The 19,018-nt window shown below is 49.9% G+C and overlaps 1 protein-coding gene across 3 annotated transcripts; it reads right to left on the bottom strand.

Annotated features, from left to right (window-relative positions):
• Positions 1-236: 236 nt before the first annotated feature.
• CALCOCO1 (calcium binding and coiled-coil domain 1) lies at positions 237-15,815 on the bottom strand. 3 transcript variants are annotated; one of them, XM_004429129.3, is made up of 15 exons: positions 15,749-15,815; positions 13,395-13,574; positions 12,973-13,075; positions 11,998-12,188; positions 10,373-10,531; positions 9,808-9,956; positions 7,507-7,597; positions 5,619-5,774; positions 5,160-5,414; positions 4,564-4,689; positions 3,957-4,052; positions 3,212-3,320; positions 2,781-2,980; positions 2,281-2,387; positions 237-1,295 (listed from the first exon to the last, which is right to left on the bottom strand). In XM_004429129.3, exons 2-15 carry the CDS (start codon positions 13,548-13,550, stop codon positions 1,118-1,120), a joined length of 2,076 nt encoding a protein of 691 aa, XP_004429186.1. In that variant the 5' UTR covers positions 13,551-13,574; positions 15,749-15,815; the 3' UTR covers positions 237-1,117. The 3 variants fall into 3 exon arrangements, with proteins under 3 accessions (XP_004429186.1, XP_087298420.1, XP_087298419.1); XM_087442294.1 differs by lacking the exon at positions 5,160-5,414; XM_087442293.1 differs by lacking the exons at positions 237-1,295; positions 2,281-2,387 and adding an exon at positions 2,394-2,664.
• Between the last annotated feature and the right edge of the window lie 3,203 nt (positions 15,816-19,018).

Raw genomic sequence — 19,018 nt, 5'->3', positions numbered from 1 at the left:
CAGATCCATCAGTTTCCTCCCTCCCCGACTAGAGTATTCCCCAAGCCAGACCCACAACCTGAGACAAAGGTTCCTCCCTCCTCCTCTTCCCACGGGTGGCCAGCACACCAGGAGGCACAACGGAAAACACCGCCTGTCATCCTCCCCCAGGAGGCAGGGAGAAGCCCCCTCTCCCCAACCCCCTCCACTAAGGTCTAAGAGCCAGCTGTCCCGATCTCCTTTGCTCTAGTCACACCTCATGGTAAGAACACTTTTTATTAGAATAGTTATACATACCATATAAATATATTTGTCCAAACTACAGGTAGGAGGGAGGTACATTGAGGGGAGCTCTTATTGCTGTGGGGGAACCTGGAGAGGGAGGAAGGGCTGCAAAATGGGACACCTGGGACCATTTGGTCCCCCCCATCCCTCACAGAAGGCACAAATGCATTATTTCTTTCCATGTGAGGACAATGGGGGGTGGTGGCAGGGAGGGCAGGAGATAGAGTACAGAAAAGCTCAAAAGTACAAAAGAAACCTCCAAACTTAATATCTAATGGTACGGAAGGGCCTGGGGAGGGGCACGGAAGGCCATGGTGGGGGAGAGAAAGAGGAACCAATGCAGCTCAGAACCGAAAGAGACCTGAAGAGGTCGTGATGTCCATGCTGCTGCCTCAATGGAGGCCCGAGAAAACTCAGGTAAACAAACACAGACTTCAGATAAAAGGGGCGGGGTGCCCCAGGGACTAGCTTTGGGGCATCAGAGTGTGTGCGTGTGAGTATGTGTATGAGTGTGTGTGTGGTGTGGTGGCTGGTGTGAGTGACAGAGCAACCAGGGCTAGGAGGGGGTGATTCTCTTCCTCCTGGGGAAGGTCTCCTCCATCCTGGTTCCTCCCAAACCGCTTTCAGGGGGTAAATTCAGCCACTGCTTCCAAGAAGGACCCTTGCCTGTACAAAAGAGCCAGGTAGGAGAGGATGAAGTTGGAGAGCTTGGGATGAGAACCGCACACAGGAGCGGTTCTTAGGGAACAGAATATCATGGAGCCCAGTGTTTTGGACATAAGTGTATGTGCATGAATGTGTGTGTGTGTGTGTGTGTAAGTGTATATTTGTGCATGTACTAGGGAGGGTGAGATCACTCAAAGGTGAAAGGGTCCTGGGTGCTGAAGAAGAAGTGTCCATCCATGTGGTCCTCCAGGGCATCCTTATCACTCTCAGCTGGGAAGCGCTCCTTACAGATGGGGCACTCCTTCCACGAGGGGGTGGCAGGGCCCCCAGTGCTGGCCTCTGACAAGGGACCCACTGCAAAGCCACTAAAGAGACACAGAGGGGAAAGGAGAGGGTCAGTGTGCTCTGCTGCCTTCTTGACTCGCGGACCTCAGGGAGAGAGACCCATACACCTGGGCTCCCAGGTTACGGTGTTGCTAATGCAGCATCCCGGTAGTTCTCTCTCCTAGCCTCCCCTACAGCAGCTTTCTCCTCATAATGCTGGAAGCCTTAGTTTTCTGGCTCCCTGTGCCCTCTCCTTTAGTCCCTGCCGGTCGCTGTAGTGCAGAGCCCATCCCCCACCCTCCCGCTCTCCTCCCTCCATCTCCGTCTGCTGCCTAATGAGGCTGAAAATGAGTCTGACATCGTCCTTCATCTTCCTGGTCCAGCAGAGAAGAATGACAGCATCACCCCCTCCCTGCCCTGAGCCCATCTCACATCCAGGCAAAGCTGGGGGTTACATGATAAAATCTCTCTTCCCCCTGCCTTCCCCTCATGACCTGCGGAAGAAAAGGGAAGCAGAGGGGACCAATCTGATACCTGAATCCCCCAGCCCTGCAAGCCTCACTGCCCAGAGGGTCCCCCAGGGAAGGCAGAGAAGAGGTGGCCAGATGGATGCTGAATCCCTGTGGTCTCTCTGTTCCTGTCCCTGGGGGCCTTGGTCACCTCCCTTCTTCCCCCGATGGAGCCTAGGTACCTACCTGGTGGTTGGGGAAGGGGTAGGGGCAGGAGAGAGGGGAAGCAGGGCAATTTGGGCTCCACGGAAGATGGTGCTAGAACAACACAGAACCCAGTTACAGACAAGGCCTCTGAGTACACATGTGCATTGGTAAGATGGAGGGGAGGGATTACTTGGAGGCACCCAGGCTTTGGAGTGGTGGGTAATTTTCTGTGTCAACCACATCTGTGTCTCCTTTTCTTGGCTGGGGCCAAGAAGAGAGTGGTTGGGGTAAGGGCATGGGGACTATTCATCTGGATGCCCTTTCCACTGGCATTCTCCCACTTCCCTCTTGTCTTCCCTTTTGCACTCACCTGGCCATGTCGTAGAAGGCACTGCCCAGTTCAGGAAGCAGCAAGTTGGCCTCCTCACCCCCACTCTGCACAGCTGCCATCAGGACTGACTTCTCGTCTTCAGCCTCCTGGGCATCAAAGAGATAGGGTTGGATTTTAGGGGAGCATCCCACGACGGGGGAGCACCCTGGGACAGGCAAGCAAAGAGCAGTCTAGGGTGGGACAGGGAGCAGAAGGCTGCAGTAAGAGTGGGCAGGAGAGGTGTTCTGATAAGGGCCAGTGGGTAAGGCAAGAATGAGTGTGGGGAGGAGGGGCTGGCAGCAGTGAGGTTATTGAGTCGGACTGGGTTTTGGGGTGGTGTCCACTGGGTGGCCTTGAAGAGAGGCTGGGCCTGCCTTCTGTCCCCTAAGAAAGAAAGAGAGCCCTGTATGGCTAAGACTTCCTGCTCTGGAGGCTGGGCCACCTGGGTTAGGCCCTACCCCCTCCTCCTTGGCCCTGCTCCGTCTCCCTTCCCTGCTCACCGAGTCAGAGCTACTGTCCTCAGCTGGCCCTGAGAGGTGGGGAGCAATGGGAGCCGGCTGGCTGATGACAACTAGGGGAGAAGCCTCTCGTGGCCCAGCAGGAGAGGAGCCCGTGTCTCCACGCTCACACAGGCCATAGGGTGGGAGCCTCATGTCTTCTGGGGATTCATCCTCTGAGTCTGTCAGAGGCGCCGGGCAGCCTATAGGACAGGGAGTGGGCAGAGAAGAAAGAAGGATGTGTTGTTAGAGGGTTGGATCAGCTCTGGCTCCTCTGCATGAGGGATACAGTTAAACTAGACAGGCCAGGGTCTGGGAAGGAAAAAGGCAAAAACAGAGAAAGCAGAGGCAGCTCCCAGAGGGGTCATGTAGAGCTTTCCCAGTAGGGGGAGGGGGAGCAGGGAGGAGGTGTCACAAGATTGGGGTGTACAGACTCAGCCCTGCAGCGGCCTCCTCGTCCTCTGTGGCAGCGTCCTCATTCCACTTCTCATCTGCCACCTTCTCCAGGCGGGCCTCCAGCTTTCTCATGTACTCCAGCAATTCCTGGAGTTGGGGAGGAAAGAGGTGCAAGGGGCTGGGAGGACACCAGCCCTGCTGTCCTGCAGAGCCTTCCCTTGCATCGAAGATGAACTCTGAGCTCCTCAGGATTAGATGCCTTCACCAAAGGGTGGAGCAGCCTAAGGTAGCTCCCCACTGCCTGCCCCCTGGAGCCCTCCTTCACCCCTTCCATCTGTCCCTTCCCCCAGCCATCCTCCCCTGTCCTGCCAAGTCAGCTAATAAGAGGATCCAGGGGTCCGCCTGGTGGCGCAAATGGTTAAGTGCACATGCTCTGCTGTGGTGGCCCGGGGTTCGCCGGTTCGGATCCCAGGCACGCACTGACGCACCGCTTGTCAGGCCATGCTGTGGCGGCGTCCCATATAAAGTGGAGGAAGATGGGCATAGATGTTAGCCCAGGGCCAGTCTTCCTCAGCAAAAAGAGGAGGATTGGCAGATGTTAGCTCAGGGCTAATCTCCTCACAAAAAAAAAAAAAAAAAAAAGGAGCCAGGGTCCCATTTTTAGCCTCTGTGCCCTCTCAGAGATACCTATTTCTAAGCCAAGAGATGACAAGAAGATACAAAGTTCCTAGCCCTCAAGTCCTCAACTCTGGCATCCGGAAAGCCTGAGTTAGGGATTCTCACCTGTTTCTCCTCCTGCAACTGCTCCTTTTCCTTCTGGAGCACGCGCAGGGCTGACCGCAGCTCTGTCAGCTCCCGCTTACTCTCTGACAACTGCACCTGAGGGAAAAGGCTCAGACGGAATCTGGAGCCTAGAATGTACTTCTCAGAACCCAGGCTCAGGGACCTGGACCCAACAATCTAGAACCACATCTCTCCGTGCCTTCGCTCCTCTCTTGCCTGGACACACACAGAGGAAGCCCCAACACTCTTCTCCCGTGAGCCCCTTGTCTTGGCCACAGGAGACTCAGTTGCCTGAGTCCTAGTCTCTGCCTCTCGAGCATGGACCTGGATGACTGCTTCTGGGCTGGGTGCAGAGGCCTGGGTCATAGCGGGGGCACTCTGTAATTCTCCTAAGTCATTCTCATTAGGCCCAGAATGTGCGCCGTGAGAGCAGAAAGGGACGTTGCATGTTTCAAACCAATGAGGGCTGTGAGATGTGCAAGTGAGATACCGCCCAACATATGTGTGAGCACCTAGCACTTCTGAGCCCACACTCACGACAGAGGGAAGGGGCACTGATGCCTCAGGAGCCACAGGACCAGGACTTATGGGTGGCTGGGCATCTCACCAGGCTAGAATCCTTTTCCCGGGCCAGTTCAGTCTTGAACACTTGATTCTGGGTCCTCTCCTCCTGCACTGCCTTTTCCAGTCGAAGTATCTCTGCACTCAGCTTCAGGATCTTGTCCTTCTCTGCCTGGGAGACGGCCGAAAAGGAAAACGGGAGGGTAAGGGCGAAGGAAAAGGGACGCCACTGGCAACAGCCCCATCCCTCACAGTGTCCCTTCCTTTATTTAACTGAATATGTGGGAAGCAATTTCCCCTTCTTGCCTTCCTTATTCCCTATACCCCCTGAATGAAAGAAGGCACCAGACAGCAAGGCACCTTGCTGATCAGGAACAGGCATTACAGCAGGGCCTGGTGCCTAGGACGGTAAATGCTTCTGAATCAAGATGGTAAACCAAGGAAAGTGCCACGGAGATCAGGATTGGGATGCCCCGCTTAGGGACGGGTCACTCCTGGACAGTGAAGTATACCTCCCACATGGCCCCTCCCCACCCTTAAGTCCTCTAAGGTTCCACCCCCTTTTCTCTCCTCCCAGGGGATCTGACCACACAGAGGTGGGGGTAGTGGCCATGAGCCTGCCAGGTCCCCCCATCCTTCTACCTCCACACTCTGCAGCAGCCCCGCCCGCTCCTTGCTCCACTGGCTTTTTTCCTCCTTCAAGTGCAGACTGAGCTCAGCCAGCCTGCCGTTGACTCCAGCCACTTCCAGGCGGCTGCGGTGCAGCTCGGCCATGGTGCGGTCCCTGGTTCCCGCTGCGCTGGCCAACTCCTCCCCAAGAAGGGCGGCTTTCTGCTGGCTAGAGGCTGCAAGCTCCTGGGCCGCTCGAAGCTGCTCCTTCAGGGGCTCCAGCTCAGCCTCAGGAGAAAGGAGGAGATGGAGATCAGGGCTCCCAATGAATCACTAGTGAACCAGGAAGGTAACTAGGCTCCCTCTTCCCACGCACCACATCAGGACTCAGGATTGGTTGTTTAGTCTTTAGCCATGTCTTTTCTCCAGACTTTTCTATAACTAGCCTGTGGAACCTTCTCTGCTTCCTGTTGCCTAGGGGCCTTCACTCACCACCCGCTGCTGGGCCTGGCCTAGGGTGTCCTTCATCTGGGCCACCTTGTCCTTCAGTCGCTGGACCTGAGCACTCTGCTCCTCCTGCCGGCTCTTGGCCTCCTGCAGTTCCAAATTCAAGCGACGGTTTTCCTGTTGTGCCATTTGGAGCTCAGCCTGATGGAGATGGAGGGTAGGTAGGGAAAGGGGTACACGTATTTGCGATGGCCAGGGAGGTGAACCACTGTGATGAATGAGGTCAAGGTTCCACTGCTCAGATTTAACACAAACTCAAGCATTCAGCTCTTGCCAGCCTTTCTTGGGTTCTCAGCTCAAAGTGACTCAATCCTGAACATCCAGTCTCCAGCTCCTGAGATGAGGTATCCAGCGTTACAACCTGGGGTCTTATGTGAATCTAGGTATCCCAGGTCCCATTTCTGCTTTCCCACTCTTCCTTTTAAATCAAAACTCAGTCTGCATGTCCTACAGGCCCCTCAAACTCAGCATATTCTACCTCCTTCTCTACCCCAGGCCTTCCCACTCTTATTTCTGCCCATGGTACTAACCTCTTCCCAAGTCACTCGGGCTGGATGCCTTGGTGCCACGCTTGGCTCTGTTCTCTCCCTATTGCTCCTCTATCCTCCATCTCGTTCACAGCCATTTCTTCTCTTCTGTGATCGCCACAGCCACATTCACTCAGGCTCTGGTCATTTCTCGCTTGGACTACTGAATAACCTCATAACTAGTTCATTTTCCACAAGGCAATCAGATCAATCTACTGTAAGGACAGTTCTTCAAGGACTTGTCTCTCACTTGGAAATCCTCAATGCCCCTCACTGCTGACAGAATAAAGACTACACTCAAGATTCTCTACAATCTGACCTATGTCTCACGTCACACGCTTCACCCACACATTCAACTGCCCTGAGTGTTCTGGACTCAGCCTTTGCTCACATCTTTCTCGGGTTCTAGAATGGCCTCTCTTCATCTCTGTCTACTCAAATTCTAGCTATTCTTCACTGCTGAGCAAATGGTTTTCAAACAACCTTCCACAGAAGCCTAAGATTCTGACCAAGCAATTTAGAGGTTCTGCAGATATTCGACTTGAATTTTGTCTAAATTATTAAAAATTATGTTAAAAAAACAATGTACAAATTCACAGGTTAACACAGTGGAGATCACCAGTCCACTGACATGTGCTTCCAAGTTAATTGATTTTTGTGGAAACCTCAGAATAAAGTTTCTATGGCATTTTCTATTGAAGCGAAGAGCAAACTGAGATCGCAAAGTGGACAGTTTAAAAAATGTTATTTGCACCTACTTGTGTGTGAGACTCAAGGTGTTCTCAATACTGTACAACCCAAACAAAACACAGAAACACACTGGCTGCTGAGGCTGACAGAATGGTCACCCATCACCTCTAATTCTGAAGTTTGGTATCCATCAAAATGACCTAGTTGCTTTCATTACCTTAATAGGAAATGTTATACATTTGAATTTATAAACATAAATTTATAGTAATAAAATATTGCTTTTATTTATTCAATGAGGTTCCACATAAGATGTAAAACTTCATTGTGGGGTGGGGAGGAAGGGGTTCTGCTGCTAAAAAAGTTTGAAAATACAAGGCTAGTTTATGCCCCCTTTTTAAAGGCCCTTTCTAAAGCCCCTACAAGATGCGCTCTCATCCACCTCTGTGGGGCATCGTAACACTTGATTATACTTCTCTGGGGACACTGATTAGATTGCACTTTGAGTAATCCTGATTTGGGTAGACAACTGATGCTCCCTAGGAGAGTGCACGCCGTGGCTTCTTTACATTTTATCCCCATTGGTGCCCACCCCTCAGAAGGGACTCAATCAACACGGAGTGGACAATGGAGAAAGCGAACCAACGCTGAGCGCTTACCTCACTTTGCTCCTTGTCTGCTTGCATCTCCTTCAGTTTCCCGAGGAGCTTCTCCTGTTCCCGAGTCAGAGCCTTCACTGTGTCTCTAACCCTGTGAGTGGGGGATGGAATGTCAGAGAATCCACCGGTCACCAGAGAAGGGAGGACTCAGACTCCTGTCTTGAGCTCTTCCTCTGGTGCTCCTCAGGGCCTAGACCTCCACTTCTCTCTGGGGTGCTCAAGTCTTCAAACCAAAATGATCCCATTCTAAGCCCCAAGCGCCCAAGATTCCTGGTTCTAGAGCACAGTCTAGAAATAAACAGTTTTTCTTTTATCTTTACGTTTTACTTTAAGGAATGTTCTGCTGATGGCTCCCTGGTTGTTTCACTCAATCAAGAGACCAGAACCCAGGGGCTGGCCTGGTGGCGTAGTGGTTAAGTGCGCGTGCTCCACTGTGGCAGCCTGGAGTTTGGATCCCGGGTGTGCACCGAAGCGCCACTTGTCAAGTCATGCTGTGGCGGCATCCCATACAAAGTGGAGGAAGATGGGCACAGATGTTAGCCCAGGGCCAGTCTTCCTCAGCAAAAAGAGGAGGATTGGGCAGATGTTAGCTCAGGGCTGATCTTCCTCAAAAAAAAAAAAGAGACCAGAACCCAGTCTTTGCTAGACAGGGGACAGTTATGGATTATAAACTTCTGATCTAGATCAGAAGTTGGCAGACTTTTCCTATAAAGGGCCTGATAGTAAACATTTTAGGCTTTGCAGGACATGCGGCCTCTGTGGCAACTATTCAACTCTGCCATTGTAGTGTGGAAGCAGCCACAGACAACATGTAAATGAATGAGCATGGCTGTTCCAATAAAACTTTATTTATGAACACTGAAATTTGAATTTCATATAATTTTCATGTCACAAAATATTGTTCTTGTTTTGTTTTTCAACCATTAAAAATTGTCAAAAACATTCTTACCTTGTGGGCTGTACAAAAACAGGCTGGATTTGGCATGCGGGCCATAGTTTGCTGACCCCTGGTCTAGACAGTCTCTAATCTTTTCCAGATGCTCAGTCTGATCTTGCTTTTCTATTCTGTGACTTAGAACCTAGGCATTTAGTATCTCCCTAGGGCAAGACTAACATATCCTGCGCTGAAGAAGCCTTGGGGATCAACTCACTTTTTACTCTGGGCCTTGGATAGAATGACTCCTTCCTTTAAACAGTTAAAAAAAATATCAAACCTATCAGTACTGAATGAAAGAAAATTATGTCATTTGATGAAAGGAAGAAGTCGAGTGTTTGTCCTGGTGAAAATCTGAAGGACAGGCATGGGAGGTGCTATTTGGTAGAAATACTAGTTGTCTGGTAGAAGAAAGAAATTTATTCTGTGTGGCTCCAGAGGTCTAAACCAGGACGGGTGAGTGAACGTACAGGAGGGTAGAGTTTGGCTCAAGACAAGAGATACACAAAGCACAGCAGTCTGATACTAAGGAGGCTGCCCCCGAGGTAGTGATCTCTCGCATACCCTCTTAAATACCTTACATTCTTCCCAATGCTAAGATTCTACGACTTCTACCTCTTATCAGGGAGAGAGTCCATAGCATTCCTGGATCACCAGTTCCAACATTTCCTAACAGTGAGAACAGAGTGTAATCTTATTCTTTGCTGTGGTAAAATCTAAAATCCTCCTCTCTCTCTCTTTTATTTTTTTGTGAGGAAGATCAGCCTTGAGCTAACATTCGTGCTAATCCTCCTCTTTTTGCTGAGGGAGACTGGCTCTGAGCTAACATCTATTGCCAATCCTCTTCCTTTTTTTTTTCCCCAAAGCCCCAGTAGATAGTTGTATGTCATAGTTGCACATCCTTCTAGTTGCTGTATGTGGGACGCAGCCTCAGCATGGCCGGAGAAGCGGTGTGTCGGTGCGCGCCCGGGATCCGAACCCAGGCCGCCAGCAGCGGAGCGCGTGCACTTAACCACTACGCCACGGGGCCGGCCCTAAAATCCTCCTCTCTTATCTTGCATTGACTGTTCCATCCATTCTGTTCTTCCAAACCCTCCCCTCCTAGCTCCTCCTTAGCCTTCGCTGCCCAATAAACGGTAACTATGATTATATCCGAAGGTGAGGAATACAGGATAGACTAGGAAAGATGGAAAAGAGCTAGGCAGAAAAAGATATCCCTAGTAATTGGAATACCCTGAATGAGGTTGAGAAAAGAAAGAGGAACTATGTAAGACAGAGAGCAGGTCTGCCTGCTGGAAGCAGGAGGCTGGAGTTTGAGGGTCACAGGAAATGAAGGGAAGTCATGGGGGTAGACGAGGTCCCCTCACCTGTCCAGCTCCACCTCCTTTGTCAGCACTTTCTCACTGATGGTCTGGATGTCATCTTCCAGCTCCAGGATGCGAGCCACATGGTCTCCCTGTTGCCGGCTCAGGATGTCCCTCTCTTCCGTGAGCTCCCCATGGGACCGGGAAAGCCCCTGGAATTAAGTTTCCCCAGAAGAAGAGAGAAGTTGACACTCATCTCTCAAAGAGTGGAACAAAGGCTTAGGAGGAACATACCAGAGTTTGACTGTTCCTACTTCTCACACCCTATACCCCCTCACCTTCCTTGCAAAAGAAAGGGGAAGGGAACATCGCCTTAGCGGTGAATACAGCCACTTCCACCCTACCTCAGCATTCCTGTGTTCAAAGAACTGAGTCTCATTACAAATCTGGGACATGTCTCCTGTCATATCCACCTTAACCCCACCTGTTACCCCTTAAACCTACTTCTTTGATGCCAGAACCATCTTAAAAGCCCACTAACGTCTCCCCTTTACCCTCTTCACTGGGTTCAGATTTTGGACCCTGGATCAGCAGCCAGGCTCTGTCCCCCACCAGGCCCAACTCCCACCTTGTACTGCTCCGTCAACTCCGCGTGCCCCTGCCTGGCGGTTGCCAGAGCTGTCTCGAGCTCCTGTACTCGGCTCCTCAGCTCTGTCACCTGCCCCTCCAGCTGCAGCTTCAGCTGCATCAGGTCGTTCCTCTCCTGCTGGCTCTCATCCAGCTGGTTCTACAGGGGGCAGGATGAGAAAAGGGGTGTGCTTGTGAAGCGCCCATCCTAAGGTCTGGTCCCCATCACTGTGCAGACGCATTTTGGGGTTGGGAAGTTACATCAGTACAGGCTATGAAGAGGTGAGTAAGGGGAAGCTTGGCGTGCTACCGAATTCTGCCCACCACCCATCAGACCCACCAGCTTCTGGCACTCATAACCGCCCACCCCTCTCTTACCTCTCCCCACCCAAGGCCTGACTCCCCCTTTGCTCAGCAACCGTAGGAACCCCTTGTCTGGCAGAAGTCTTTCTCAATCCACACAGACAAAAGGCACAGCTCCCCTAACTTTACCCTATCCGTACTGGAGTCAGACAGATGTGGGTTTAAATTTCCAGTACAATTTTTACTAGCTATGTGACTTTGAACAAGTTACTTAACTTCTCTGAGTCACTGTGTCCTCATCTGTACAGTGATCCCTTAGCTTTGGTTGTTGTAAGGTTTAAAGGAAAATAATGAATGTAAAAACAGAACATGGAGTGGGAGCTCACACATCTCTGACTCATGTAAGATATAAATATCTTCTTCCCATTCTTATATTGAGTCCATGTGTTTAGAGGGTTCTAGAGGGCAGGAGTTTGTCTAAATCATAGACAAGGCACTCATTCTCACCTTCTGAGCCTTCCTCAGGCCTGCCCTCTTGTCTGGGGAATGTACTTTCTCCCTACCTGGCCTTGGCCCTCACCTTCCTTCAGGAAGTCTTCCTGGTTAACATCTGCCTGCACTCCCTAATTCTTCTCTATTTGGTCTAATAGAAAAATAACACAAGTCACATATATAATTTTAAACCTTCTAGTAGACAATTAAAAAAAAGTAATAAGAAAGAGGTAAAATTAATTTTAATGATATTTTATCTAACCCAGTCTATCTAAAATATTATCATTTCAACACATAATCCATATAAAAATTGTTGAGATTTTTACTTTTGTTTTTTTAATACTAAGTCTTCAAAATCTGCTGTGGGTTTTACTCACATGGTACAGCTCAATTTGGACCAGTCCCATTTCAAGCACTCAAGAGCCACACGTGAGCAGCACCTCTGGTTTTGGACGGTGCAGATCTGGGGCCCTATCTATCTGCTCACTCTTCACTTCTCCTGAAGTGGGTCTCACCTCCCCTTCCTCTGAATGTTCCTTCCCTGGAGCGGCCTCCCTCCACACTTTGCATCTTCCTCTAGGGCCTAGGACAGGATGCAGTGCTTGGAGAAGGATGGCTCCAAAAGTTCTTATGAAATCTTGAGTGACGTTGGCCCGTGGGTGGCTTGCTTTCCTATCTGCACTAGATTGAGACTTCTCAAAGACAAGAGTTTGTGTAACTCCCAGAGAGGTTTTCAGCTGAGGCTACAGCCGAGAGGAGGGTGAAGTGGGAAGCTGCAGTGCTGTCCTCCCACTCCATTGCCCGGGAGCAGCTCTCTTGCTCTGTTCTCACCTGCAGCACAGTTGCCTTGGGAACCACCAGCAGGATGTCAGAGCCACCGTCAGTCTCCTCCAGGGTCACCAGTTCATCCATGGGCCTTGGCTCTCGGAACTGGAAAGGAGGGCTCTGCCCACAGACCCGGCCCTGGCGGTTCACGTATCGGAACTGGTAGAGCTGCGCCCCTGGTTTGGGCAGGTAGCTGGCTGTGGGAAGAACAGACCCAGGACCCCAATATGATCCCAGGCCCTCAAGTGCTCAGCAGGTCCCCCTTCCCCTTGGCATGTCTTAGTATCCATTGTCCTGACTCCAGCCCCTTGCTCCTTGTTCCATATACTATTTTCTCTCCTCTCCACCTCCCACAGGCTATTTCTGTTTCCTGGAATACTCTTCTCCCTCCTTTCTGCCTAGTCCTCCCCTACTTCTCCTTCTCAAACCTACCTTCCTCTATAATAATAATAATAATAATAATAATGCTAGCTACCATTTACTGAGCGCCCACCACGCACCAGCCACTGTTCTAACAGCTTTACCTGTATCATTTTAATCATCATATTGTCCCTGTAAGCCAGGCATCCCCTTTTACAGTTAAGATAACAGACACAGAGAAGTTAAGTAATTTGCACAAGGTCAAACAGCTTGTAAGTATTACAGCTGAGATCTGAACCCAGGTCTTTCAGAATCTAACGACCACTTTCTTCTCAATATATGACGCCACCTTTCCCTCTTCCCTACCCGCAAGCCCCTCCTTCCTTTGGTAGGTGGGATTAGCTGCCCTCTACAGTTCTTTCCATCTCTAAATCCCTGATTCTGTGATAATCCCATGATTCTATGTCTGCTGAGCCCTGTTGAATGTATTTCTTATTTTATTTATTTGCACTTATTTTTCTTTGTCCTCTATGCCTAACTTTTACGCTTCTGAGCCCACTATCTTCTTCCTCATCTCCATCCCCCTGGCTCCTCCCTTTGGTTTTCCATCTTCCCTTGTACCTTGGAACTGGACACTGGCATGGACGGGGGAACCATCAGCTGCACTTTCAGGCACAGAAGACCACACAAATGTGTGGTAATCCCGAACACAGGCAGCCTCCACCTGTGAGAGCCCAAAGTGGGAGAGCGGTATGGCAGTGGAACTACCAGCTGTAGATGGCAGAAAGGGCTGAGGGAGTTAATGGCAGGATAGGATGGTGTTATGGTGGCAAGGATGATGAGAGACAGAGAAAGCGGAGGAACACTAATGTGTCAGGAGAGAGCAAGGCTAAGACGAGGAGAAGATGGCCTCTGTCATCTGTGACATCTTTCTCCCTACTTCTCTATCAACATGAGGTTGAGAATCCAAGAACCTAGTCATTCCCCTTATTCTGACCAACCCATGGCCCATGAACCTGAGCCAATGGGGGTTCCAGGGATACCTTGAAGATGCCAATCCAGTCGCTGGCACTGGGCATGGTGCCTGGGGGAAGGGTGTAGTGACATTCCACCTTGGTGTTGGGGATGTAGGTCCGGGCTACATTCAGAAAGTTGACTCCACCCCGGGACGGTGCCCGGCTTAGTGACGATTCTTCCATCCTGCCCTTGAGATATCTGCCCTCCTATGAAACAAAGGGTTAATATCCTAAAGTCTCTCCACTCCATCTCTTTCTTCCCTAACTCCATCCTCACCCACCCACAGCCCTGCCACTACACCTGGAGATGAAGGCATATCTGCTTTCCAGCCCCTGAGGGTTACAGGAATCTTTAGAGGGATCATCCTTAGTCTCCAGGACAGAGGTCTGGTCTTCTGAGTCAGTTCCCACCCTGTCTCACTGCACCCTCTCTGAGTCACAGACTCTTCCTAGAGTTAAGATCTCTCTAATTTCTGCTCCCTTTTCATAGCCCCACTGACCAAGTCTCAGTGTCTCAGGCTCTGCCCCGCTCAGTCCCTCCTTTTCCACCTCTTAATGTCCTTCTTAATAGCCTCCGTCTCCCTGTCCCATCCCCCACATCTTTTGGCTCTTGAATTCAAAATCCAACTGAGGTGTGGGGCCCCTTCATTCTGAGCAGATCTCCTCGCCCACTCCAGCTGTACCCAGGAATGACTTATGACACCTGAAAACAGCAACAACCTCTGAAAGCAATGATTGAGTCTTCAGAGCAGGAATATGGCTGGGGGGACAAGAGCCCAATCTTCAGGCCCCTGAGCAATCTGTCCTCTCCCTCTTTCTGAGCTGTCTATCCCCATGAATAAAAAAAGGCTTCTGTTCTTATCCAAGACACAAAGGGAAAGGGAGGATATAAAGAAAGACAGGTTCTGTCCCTCAACTTCATTACTCCAGGAAGTCAAGAATTCTGGAGGCGGCTGCTTCAAGGGTGGAGTGCAACACTCCGCAGGAACGTGGTGCTGTGGAGCGATGGAATGTGGGGGCCTGGAGCCAGGAAAGCCCTGCCCCTGGCCAGGGGACAGACTGGAAGGTGGGAAGTAAGAGGCTCTGAGAAGGGAAAAATGTATATATAGTGTTGAGAGAAGGAGAAGAGAGTTCAAAAAAAACCTAACATTCTTCTCTTCAGGTCTTGCCTGGAGCAAGACTAGAAACCTACTGGTTTGACTGTATGTTAACCCAGCCCTAGTATTTCCCTCCCCATTTTCTCTCTCCTTCTCTTGGCCTCAATTCCAAGTGCCTGAATTCTTCCATCTGCTTGGATTGGTAGTGGGAGGCATGCTATAGGATGGGATTGAGAGGGAGAGGTGTCCCAAACTGGGTGGGGAGAGTTAATTGGAAAATCTGGGGGTGGGTGAGGAAAGATAACAATAACAATCAAGAGAACTCCTCAGCCCAGAGTTGTGAGATGGCCCTCTCATCTCTCCTCTCCAGCCCCCTAACCTTCACCCTGTGTCAGCAGCACCTGACAGTGTCCAATCAGCCATGGCCACTAGTCATGTGCATGCCCCCAAACATCACAAACCCACACCACGCTGAAGTCAGGTGGGCAGGAACTTTAAAAGAAGACAGAAACTCAGTACAGAAGGAAAGGTGGGCAAGCTCTGCAAAAAGGAGCAACATCTCCCTCCAAAATAGAGACTGACTTGAGGACAAGAGATTTCTTTGGCTTTTCATTTCTCTGAAAAATCCCTAGTTAAAACTAGTGCATGTTTTCTCCAAATACGATTCTTCCGGCTTTCTAAAGGAATGAATTGTCCCCAAAGATCTAAGCCGGGGGAACCTCAAATATGCCCCACAAATAAAATCCATAACAGCTGGAAACATTCCCCAGGCCTGAAAGAAAGCTCTGGGCACCTAAAGTGTATGTGTGTGGTGAGATTCAGGTGTTCAGAGGAAAGGGGTCCCATCCCCCCACTCTGTAGGACTCTAAAGTTCCTTGACATTCTACAGCTTGGAATGTTTTTTCTCCAGGGATTCAGCGTAGTAAAGGCCTTCGGATGGGGTACGGGAGGTAAGGGGAAAGGGAAGGTTTGTGGTGGCCAACCCGTGCCTGGGAGAAAATGAACAAAGATTTCACCTCCCCCCAACTCCCCTGAGCGTATCAAGCTTTACAGAGAAGGACTGAGAGGTACGTGAGAACAGCGAGGGGGCAACCCCCTGATCAGGGCCCCCCTGAGACCAAGAACTCCCCAAAACAGTAGTGGTGGCTTCTCCAGTACGGAAAGTGTTAAAACCCAAACGCTCCTCCATCCCCCTTCTACAGCTCCCTTAGATTATCCTTTCACAGACTGGAAAGCGGGGTGACCCCCCATACGATCACCCCCAAATTAGGCCAAGTTTCTTACCCCTCAGACGGATCAGCTGTTCCCTCACCTTTCACCAACAACAAAAACAGCACTCCGACTCGGGGTGGGGAGGGAGAAGAGTGGGCGCGAGGGCTTCTGGGGTTTGTGGTTCCTCTGTGTGCTTTTGCCGGCGAGCCTGCTCGGATCTGGGACTACGCAACCCAGGAGGCTGTGCGCAAGGAGGGCGGAGCAGAGGGCGGCCGTGGAGGCGGCCTCACCACGGCATCCTGGGAGGCGTAGTTCTCACTTCCGTGATGGTAAACGAGGGTGTGTCCACCAAAGGACTTCACGGCCCATGATTCCTTAGGAGAGGGCCGGCTGTATTAGTGGTGACTGCTGGTTTGTAACGTGCGTGGTTGGGGGGTGGGGAGGAGTTACGGCTCTAACGCCTCCTGTGCGTGTAGCGCTTTGCAGAGGGGGCGGAGCGTGTTCGGCTTCACGCTCCCGTTTACTTTTCGCAACAACGTGTGAGATTGGTAATACGCATTTTACGGGTGAAGAAACTAAAGCTCAGAACGGTTAAGGCAGCAGTCTCAAGTAGCAAAGCTGTAAGATGGTGGAACTCCATCTGTAAGATGGTAGAACTTTGCCGCTACCATTGAGGGGACGGGGAACTGATGGCTGCGCTAGCAGTTTCTTCTTTGCGTCAACCTCAGGGACAGCCCGTGGAAAAACTGTGTGTTATGCACTGCTGGCTATTTTTTTTTCCAACTTGAGAGTTTCAGTGCCAGGGACCTGGACTGGGCTGCCGTAGTGTGGTCTCTAGGTCGAGGAAGAGGATCCATTGTCTGAAGTGTGTGTGTAGGGGGAGGTGAAGTAAGAACGAAGCTGAAAGCGGAGCCTGGCATAGTTCAGGGCCGGTCACGGCTCACCAACAAGCCACTTACAGGGGCTGGTTTGCCCAAGCCTTTTAACTGGCTTAAGCTAATCAGGATAACAATACATGTTGTTGCTCTTGTTTTTATCGGTGTGTGTGTGTGTGTGTGTGTGTGTGTGTGAAAGATTCGTACTCTTCCCATACCCCAAGTCACCGTTAAACACTGGGGCATCATGCCCCACCCCTCCTTCCCTGGGACCTTCCAGATCGTCTGAGGCTTTTGAAACCATCTCTCTCCCTGTCCTTGTATTAAGGAATTACAGTCTAAGGATTGATTTGCTCTTCCTGGTACCTGCTTTAATTCCCTGCTGCACTAAGTTATGGAGCCTCTGCCTTTCCCATGTTTTTTGGTAGTATTTTGCTTTTATGACTGAATAGGGTGTCTTGTGCCTGCCCTTGGGTCCCTTTCATCTGAAGATCTCCAAGCACTTAACAATAAGTCACTGGGCTTCACAAACATTAAGGTGACATGTCTGTGTCATTAGTCAGGATTTATGAGTTAGAAAACAGGCTGCTGGGGGAGGAGACGGCTCAAGGTCTGGAGTGGGTTAAGAGTGAGGCTCGTTCAGGGAGGCAAGTCTCAAGTGTTCTTGGTTTTTGTCTTCCACTCAGAATAAAAGCTTGGAAGAAAACTCAGTCTCAGCTGGAGCTAAAAATAATAACAACTTCCATTTACTGGGTGCTTATAATGTGTTTAAACTATGCTAAGAATTTTTCCATTTGACACAACAACCTTATATAGTAGGCCCTATTATTATCCCCGTTTTACATATGATGAAGATTGAGGTGCAGACAATTAAGTGACTTAACTAGGGTCATCCAACTAGTAAGTGGTAGAATCAGGATTCAAGCACAACTAGTCAATACACCATACTCCCACCCCAGAAACTCCTGGTATGTGATACTAACTCTGATTGTTCTAAGGAACAGTGCTATTAATTAATAAGGGGACGAATGTTCTCTTGTATTTATGTGCAAGGCACAAGGTGATGTGAAACAGATTCATTGAACAAATACATGTGTCAGGCACTATGCTAGGTATTCAATACAGTTTGCTGAAAGAATGAATATAAAATATAGATATTTGAAGGATGGATTAGATTTGGATAGTTTGGCAGGACAACGTCTAGGAAGGATAAGCTCATTTCAGGCTGAAGCAAAGGTTCACAGGTTTACTGGAGGCTAGGAGGTCACATAAGAACAGGGCATCATGGGGCCGGCCTGGTGGCTTAGCGGTTGGGTGCGTGCGCTCTGCTACTGGCGGCGCAGGTTTGGATCCCAGGTGCGCACTGACGCACTGCCTCTCCGGCCATGCTGAGGCCGCGTCCCACGTACAGCAACTAGAAGGATATGTAACTATGACTTGCGACTATCTACTGGGGCTTTGGGGAGAAAGGAAAAAAAAAAGAACAGTGCATCAATTTCAACTTTTTTTTCTTTCAAATTCAGATTATTGGTAATGACTGCCCAATGTTGTGTTGAGAAGGATTCTGAGGCAAGAGTGCTGGGATTAATTAGTAATGTCTGTCATGTACTCCAGAGGGAAGATGGCAGTTGTAGTAGATTGATTTATTGTTTGAAAGTGTTTACTTTCTCCTTCCCTGCCCGTTGCCACGTGTCTTTCAGTATCTCCTGTAGAAGGAGTATATGTCTCATTTCATTGACTTTGAACTTGATCATGTTTCATATTTTGACCAATGAGATGTGAACAGATGTGACTGATGCCATGTCTGAGCATGTGAGTTTCCATTTTCTTGTTCTCTCCATTAGAATGGGCATATTTCACATGAGAGTTGCTCCTTCTGCCTGTGTCCTGGAATGAGAAGAGCCGTGGAGCAGAGCTGCAGCCTGCCCACAGCCTACGTACACAAAAGTCAGAAATAAACCGTGTTACTGTAAGCCACTGAGATTTTGGGGTTGATGTTGCAGCAAAGCTGACTAATAGCCATACCTGGTTAATGGTGTCAAGTTTGAAAGGTAAGTGGCATCAGGTTTGAAAGGTAAGTTTCAGCTAGAGTGTGGAGAATCTTGAATGCCAAGCAAGGCAGAGCCTGCCATGTGTTTATCAGAATCTCTTTCCTTCTTTTTCTTGGACGCACAGCTGGACTGCATTTTTCAGTTTCCCTTTAAGTGACATGTTCCACTTCCAGGCCTGGCCCATGAAACCTCCCAAGGGAGATCCTTCATGTCCTTTCCTTTTTGGCTTGATGTGTATGATCTTAAGCACAGTGACCTTGAAAGTACAAATGTTAAAGATGTGGGGACAGAGGTTAGAAGGAACCGAGTTCTCTGAATCACCACTTGGCAGAGAATGGCCCGCTAATCAGGAACATGCGTTTTGGACTTCACTTAACTAATAAATCAATTTCTATTTTGCTACACCACTAAAATTT

Source organism: Ceratotherium simum, chromosome 17 (genome assembly GCF_057802395.1).
Source record: "Ceratotherium simum simum isolate JZ-2026a chromosome 17, ASM5780239v1, whole genome shotgun sequence".
Lineage (NCBI taxonomy): Eukaryota > Metazoa > Chordata > Mammalia > Perissodactyla > Rhinocerotidae > Ceratotherium > Ceratotherium simum.
This window is presented reverse-complemented; position numbering and strand designations above follow the sequence as displayed.